Below are 7,347 nucleotides of genomic sequence, written 5' to 3'. Positions count from 1 at the left end.
TATCGCACTCTGCCTCTCAAAATTATTGATTTTATATTATTTGGAATTTTTGGCATCCATATGCATTCAATAGATATCTGCCACGTGGGTTTGCTGGGCTTTGTATTCATTTGTCTGTAGTTTTGCTACTTGTGGTAGTGATTTTGTGTTATTGGAACATTACAGACTCATTTACACATTTATCTCTGCTCAAACTCGAATTCTGGACGTTTTTGTGTGTAACCAGGAGGCCGAGATATCTACCGGAGTAAAAATGTTTTGACATGGTTTGTTTCCTGTCTGCTGCCTATGGTTAGCAGCTGTGTCCTCTTTGGGATGTGCCTTGTGTCTTTGATTTCTCAATAATATTATCTTTTGCAGAAAATAGTGTTCACAAAACTTCACTTTTGGCAGTAAATATAATATTCATGGATTGATATACTACCAAGACTAGTTGAAGACCTTATAGTGCTGTTCCATTTTGTGCACCATGCAACTTCTAAAATCTGATTCTGCATTACATTACTAATCTACATTTTTACAATTATACAATGCATAGGTCAAACCGACCTCTTTCCTCACACACTGCAATTTCATAATACAATTCAAATCAAGGCATGAGCGTTTTATGATTTACTACGGGAACTTCATTTTAATATCTTTTATGCGAGTGTTGATAAAAGAGCTTATCTGATCCCACAGAGAGAAGTTAGATCCATAAAGCCGCACCTTCACTGTTCTTTTTGTTCCTTGTCTAAGAAATTCCAATTCCGCAGCTCTATCATGCTCAACACTGTCCTGGTTCTCAAGCAGAGGCATCACAAAAGAACCCTTAGACTCCAGGTTTTTGATCCACCCTCGTAGTAGATAATTGACTACCTGTACATTAAAATCGAAAAGAGGTCAAAGTTAGTTTAAACTGAAGCTAATGACTTGAAACAATTAAGAAGCTTCCGGTGATCAATATTAAAATTTACAAAAACCCACTAGAACCTGCCTCTTTAAAAATGACAGACACGACTAGATTACAAAAAATGGATTTTTTTTCAATACTATTAAAAAGAGGGCTTTCATTGGACTGGCACTACATAGCTGAAAAAGTTTAGATACAGGAATTAAAAACGAACAAGTTAAAAAAAATCAGATTCAATCAATGTTAAGTGACTAGAATAAAATAAGGGAGGATTCCTTGGTTATTACTTATTAGTATAGTTTCAACGAAAACAGACCAATTGAAGGAACACCCAGAATTTTATATTCTAGGATCAAGTAACTCGGGTTTTTATGTTCTAGAACATGAGATTTGATAGAAGCAATGAAAAATAGATATGAGTTCAGCCGTCCTGTGATTCGAAGATTTTTTCAACGATTATTTCAAAGGCAACCCCAAAGATTTGGACCCAAATATGACGCATTCATGAACCCCAACAGCACTAGAAACATATATTCAGGATAAGTACACTGTACGCCATTCCATTGCACCATGGTCCATGAACTTATAATTATTATGGTCATGTACATTAATATGACATGACTCCCAACTCCTTCTACATGCCTTTCATCTGGTGTGTTAATCAATTTCGTAGAAGGTTTACAGTTTAGCTTAATTACCTCAGGAACTTCGTCATGAGGACAATGACCAGCAGGGCTAATCTGATAATAAGGAGCTTCGGGAAGCTGCTTTTTCACCCGCAGACCCCATATTGGCTGCACCCAAGGGTCTTCTTTCCCATACACAAGACAGATAGGTACATTGTCCATTTGACATCTAAAAAAAAGAGCAAGTCTTTAATTTCTACCAAAAGAATGAGTATTTAAGATGATTGGGTATACCAAGGTTACATGTTGTATATTTAACCTTTTTAAAGAATCCCCGAAAGATAGTTGTCCTTGAGGAGCAAACATGATTGAAGCTAATGAAGCAGCAGCTGCCGGATGTCTTGTTGTCTCCATTATACGGTCAAACACTTTATTAACATCTGTTGAATGATCTGCATAGACTTGCTTCAAGATTCCCGCAATACTTGTAGGGTCACTCACTTTTTCCCAACTGGAACCAAAAGAAAATTAGAAGATGCATAATTTTTAGACATCCAGCAAAGAAGTAGCTCCAACACAATCAAGAGGGATATTCTAAGATCTTACACAATGCAGATTACTTCTTATTTATGAAAGGGTTCTTAGTTATTAATTGCGAAGCTTACACAATTTGTACAAGTTTTCTGACATTTGCAGGAAGTGGGAATGTCCCCGCCCATGGGAATACTTTTGACAGTCTTGGAGATCTTTTGGGATTAGGGACAAAACCCCAAAATGGTGTTGCGTTGAGCAATGTAACACCCTTTACCAATTGAGGATTGCATGCAGCAAAGGAAAGTGCAACAAATCCTCCAAGTGAGTTTCCCACAACATAAACTGGTTCTTTAATGACCTGCAACAGCATAATACAGTAATTAAATATACACATTTATAATGCGCAAAAAATAATCTAAACATATACATATACTAACTAGATGTGATTAGAAGAGGGAAGGAAAACTATGCTTCATGTTCATATCTCGTTGCGGACATGTTACATGACAGCAGATAACATTGTCAAAACAACATGTATAACTTACTTATTTTGCATTCGTAGTTTTAAGGAAACAAGTATACATATCTGTAAGTTCTAGATCCTAACATAATGTACTAATATGGATCAGATATTTCATATCGAGATAATTAGAAAGAAATCTCACTTTTCAATATAATGTAATTCTATGCAAAACAACCATATGAATAGCACACATGGTTATAATTTCAAAAATACTGACAGATAGTTATAAATATGTAAGAACGTAATATGTCCATTAGAAAAGTGACCAGAATGTATGCTTTTCATGACTCTACTAGATGGTAACCATATATATGGAAGTGATAGTAGTGGAAGAAAGGAGTATCATCACTAGAAAGCAACAAAGTACTGATTAACCGGTCATTCAAGTTGTACTCGTACATTTTAAAACTTTTGCAGTGAACACTCTATTTTAACCTAGTAGCTTGTTTTTTGTTGCTAATTTAGGTAGAGTTTCACATGTATAAATGTACAATACAAAGAAGTGTCATAAATTAAAGAATGGAGCATGTTTATGCTCATAAGTACTTCAGGAGCATGTGCAATACCTAGCAAGATCCTTTCTTTTTAGAAGCACCTTATCCATGTGTAAGGTGGTGGAAAACATAATTCTAGAGTGTCATCATGAATTCCCTTGAAACAAAAATATCTATAATTAAAATAATAACAACTTTTTTTTGAAGCCAAAATAATAACGACTTGATAACTGGTTAGAAGATTAGAGAACTCAAAAGAAAACATCCAATACACCAACTTAAATGTGAAAAGAAAGGTAATATAAGAAACTTGACAATGTTATCCCACATTGCTCGTCCCACAAACCAAAAAGTAGAAAACTGAGAGGCAAGTTCACTCATCACTGAATATTGATAAATTATTTTGAAGCAGGCACTAGACACTGTAAAGGCATACTTTTGATTCCAATGGAAAAGAGAGATCCAAAATGCTTATTTCAAAGCTCACGACAGGGCTGGGCAAATGTGTTCACTGGAACAATACAATTTATTTATTCTTAGCTGTTGAGGCTTTATGTAATTTCAGGCAGAATCCCTATGCTTGATTCCTGAGAAGTTTTAAATGTTGTTGAAGGTTGTTTCTATCACCTTTTGTCTTATCAGATTGTCGACCTATACTAAGCTTCAATTTGAACTTGGGTACTGGAGAAAAGACTGACAAGCTTTTTATATATGTGTAGGTTCAACATAGCTAGCAGGTTTAACTTTTTCATCAAGTCATAAGGCAGGGGCGGGACAAAAAATTTCGAGGCCCGTCTGAAATTTCAAACTTGGGTGCCGATTTGTACTTATACATAATTAAATTTATTGATGAAGGAGACAGAGAAGGATAGAGCAAACAGCCTGTTGAATACATTGTAAAATACATAGGATAACAGGGTGTTAAAAGTATACGCTTGAAGGAAAGCATTTAACCAATTAAAAATTGCTGAAAAAGGACATCTGTAATTTTCATGATACTATGACTGTTCCTGGTGTGGAAATAACATGAAGTGCATGTTCTGAGTAGACAAAAGCAAAACTGCACATATATGATGTAGATTCCTGATTTCAGATGTTGGTGCATAGTCACAGCTTGTGATGGGAAAAGCTTACCTCTTCTATAAAGTAGCGAACTTGCTCCTGCCACAAATCGATGGAATAAACAAGCTGATTTGCCCAAGGTTCAGTTTCATTGCCAAAACCCCACAAAGAATGTTCCTTGTCTGGTTCACCCCCATTGTTTAACTGAGGAGTAGGATCTACATCTGGCAGCGACATGCCCTGTCCAAGAAAATCCAATGCCCATACTCTATAATCACGACCTAAATCCTTAAGCTGCTTTTCGTAATGAAATGAACCAACACCAAAACCAGGAAGAAAGAGCACTGGCGGAGAACTAATGTTTTCAGAACCTGATGTTTCATAATAAACTCTTAAATTGGGCTTCCATTCCCAGAAACAGCGATTGATAGTGGCACCATTGTCTTCATCTGGCAAACCTGGAATCACAGCCTTACGTACATCATCCCTGCTATCAGTCACATATGTACCATAATCATCTATAAAATTGCCTGAATCAGCATTCTGAACACCATCAAGAGAACTGTGTACTCTTGAAACTCGATTTAAATGTTTACTCTTTGATCCAAAATTGCCTTGAGGAAATCTTGAAGACACCCACTTCGATTTAACTACATCAAGATGAAAACTTCTATTGTTTGAAGAAAAAAGTCTACTTCTCTGACAATCTATGCTCTTCTCAGCTGTTATCCCTCTCAAACTAGAAGCGTGACCGCAAGGTGCAGAATGCCAGGATATAACTTCCATATTGAAAAGATTCGTTCTGAGATGAGCAGCAAACTGTAAAATCAAATAATTACAGATATACCAGATCTACAAAGTTTACGATTACATAACAACAAAGAAAAAAAAGATCAAGGGGGTAAATAACCAAATTTCTGCATATGAATCCTTTTCTAATTTTCAAGTTCTTTTCATACAACTCCGGTACATGAAAATAGAGAAGCTAGTATGAAGTGGGATTATTTTTATTCCATGAGCTAATGGTAATAATTTGTAATACTAATAAAGTAATAATTTACTGGTAAAGAGGTTCACGTTCCAATCTATAAAATTGCTCATCCAGACAACCCCGTTAACGGGATTTACTATTTAAGCAACAAATTGCACTTTTAGCATCTATTTCCAGGGCAGAAACCAATCATCTACAACCATAGCCCTTTCTGTATTTTGTTAGTTTAACTTTCATATATACATTTTCTAGAGCCCAAAAGAGTCTAAAAAACAACACCATAAACTTAGATCAAGAAAAACTGATTTCACCTCAATCCAAACACACTTACCTACCCTTAATCACAAAATCTAAATTAAAAATCAACACTAAAAAAATTAAAATTTCTTAATTACACTTCAAACAAGTTCCTACAACAATTTCTGACTTGTTTATAAGCTAAATAATGCAAAAACCTACAAAAGAAAACAGACCCATAAAAATTTGGAAACTCAAAATCAAGATCAATCAAGAAAGTACAGATTTTTATCAATACAACAACAAAGAAACTAAAAAAAATCATACTTCATTCAAGCAAAATAAAAAGATGCGTGTGTGTTAGTTAAAGTCTATTACCTGTACTTAGGAGAGGCTGAGTGTCATTAGTGTCCACAAGACTTGAGAGAGAGAGAGAGAGAGAGAGTTTAAGCCTAAGTTTTGGTAAGAAAATAAGATGGGGGGATTATGTGTGAAACTGCGTGTTGGTTAAGTAGGTTGAGTTCATTTTCCAGGTGGAAGAAATGTGCACGCAAAGCACATTTGTCAACTCACGTAAGTGAGATAATTACATGTTTTATGTCAAGTTCTGTCATTAACCGAATATCAGTTCCTACCAGAGCCGGCCAAACGAACGGTTTGGATCGGTCCGTTCGCTATTCAGCTCGCCAGAAATTCGTAGAGTTCGCCTCGTGACGTGCCGATTCATTATTCGGATCGAACCGGTAATTAAAACGACCCGAGCACGAGTTAACATTCTGAAAACTGTAACCGGCCCGGAACCGGACCGGCCCGGCACGCTGTAATCGCCAACGAACTCGAAGGCGTGAACCGGCACGGCTCGGACCGCGGTTAACCGGCTCGGCCCGCGAGTCCTGGCCACGCACTTCGTCGTTCCAACGGTCACAGGCTGCAACGGTCACCTGCTCTCCTCTGCTGCTGCTCACAGAGTCACAGTCACAGAACCTCCTTCTAACGGCTAAATTATTAATGGTCCGCTTAACTTTGAAGCTCTATAAATTCTCTCATCACTCTCAATCTCTCTTCACTCTTAAATTCTCTCTCGATCTCTCACTTCAATTTTAACAGGCCACATTTACACTCAGTTCATTCTTAATTTTCTCACTTCAGTTCCACATTCACACACAGTCATTCACACACACTCAGTCACATATTTTCCGGCGAGGTTTCTTAATATCCGGCGAGGTTTCTTAATTTTTCGGCGAGTTTTCAGGCAACATTACAGTTTTTCAGGCAATAATTTCAAGTAAATGGAAGAAGGGAGGGGCACCCAGTCATCCTAAGGCTCGAGTCAAGCACATTCCATGCGACCCCCTCGACCTAATACAGAAGCCGGTAAAATTTATATATTATGTTTTTATTTTCGTAAATTTATAAATTTGTGTTTTTTTAAAATATTAAAAGCGATTAAATGTGTTATTTTGATCATGTGAATGTGATTTTATGTATTTTATATATTTTTATGTTTTTTTAAAATTGATTATTTAAATTTAGAATTATATGTTCGAATTTTCAGAATTTTGTATTTTTTTATTTTTATTGAAAATTCAAATACTTTGCTAATCTATTTTTATTAAAAATTTGCAGGGAGTTCTGGTACTTCTTCGAGACATTCCTCGCACGTTTGGAATTATTTTTCGAGACAAGTAACACCGGAGGATCCCAACAAATTTAAATGCTTTTGTTTGCTTTGTATTCAAAGCGGCCGAAATCAATCCCCGTTTCTTCACTCTAAAGGTGCCGGCACAGGTACACTTGATCGACACTTGAAAACGCATCACGGAATTTCGAAACAAAGTCATGAAAGTGGAGAAACACGCGGAGAATCACCGCAACAAACACACATTGGTGGTTTTGTGACATCGTCTCCCGGTGGAGGTATGCCTTTCCACTATAGTCGAGATAAAATGATCGAATCTTTTGCTACTTATGTTACACTAGACGAGTTA

At 36.4% G+C, this 7,347-nt stretch overlaps 1 protein-coding gene across 2 annotated transcripts; it reads right to left on the bottom strand.

The window, feature by feature from the left end:
- Positions 1-393: 393 nt before the first annotated feature.
- Positions 394-5,900, bottom strand: LOC141661232 (pheophytinase, chloroplastic). Of its 2 annotated transcripts, none has more exons than XM_074468219.1 (6): positions 5,738-5,900; positions 4,204-4,950; positions 2,184-2,410; positions 1,838-2,029; positions 1,591-1,747; positions 394-858 (listed from the first exon to the last, which is right to left on the bottom strand). In XM_074468219.1, exons 2-6 carry the CDS (start codon positions 4,915-4,917, stop codon positions 616-618), a joined length of 1,533 nt encoding a protein of 510 aa, XP_074324320.1. In that variant the 5' UTR covers positions 4,918-4,950; positions 5,738-5,900; the 3' UTR covers positions 394-615. The 2 variants fall into 2 exon arrangements, with proteins under 2 accessions (XP_074324320.1, XP_074324323.1); XM_074468222.1 differs by having other exon boundaries at positions 4,204-4,933; positions 5,738-5,899.
- Positions 5,901-7,347: the final 1,447 nt, after the last annotated feature.

The sequence above is a fragment of the Apium graveolens genome, chromosome 1 (genome assembly GCF_009905375.1).
Source record: "Apium graveolens cultivar Ventura chromosome 1, ASM990537v1, whole genome shotgun sequence".
Classification (NCBI taxonomy): Eukaryota; Viridiplantae; Streptophyta; class Magnoliopsida; order Apiales; family Apiaceae; genus Apium; species Apium graveolens.
Note: the sequence above shows the minus strand (reverse complement) of the source record. Positions and strands in the feature narration are given on the sequence as shown.

Coding starts and splice junctions, on each gene's coding strand:
- LOC141661232 (XM_074468219.1), bottom strand. CDS start 4,917: ATGGAAGTTATATCCTGGCATTCTGCACCTTGCGGTCACGCTTCTAGT. Junction 2,030..2,183: donor AGAAAACTTGTACAAATTGT/GTAAGCTTCGCA, acceptor TTTTGGTTCCAG/TTGGGAAAAAGTGAGTGACC. Junction 1,748..1,837: donor TTCGGGGATTCTTTAAAAAG/GTTAAATATACA, acceptor TCTTTTTTTTAG/ATGTCAAATGGACAATGTAC.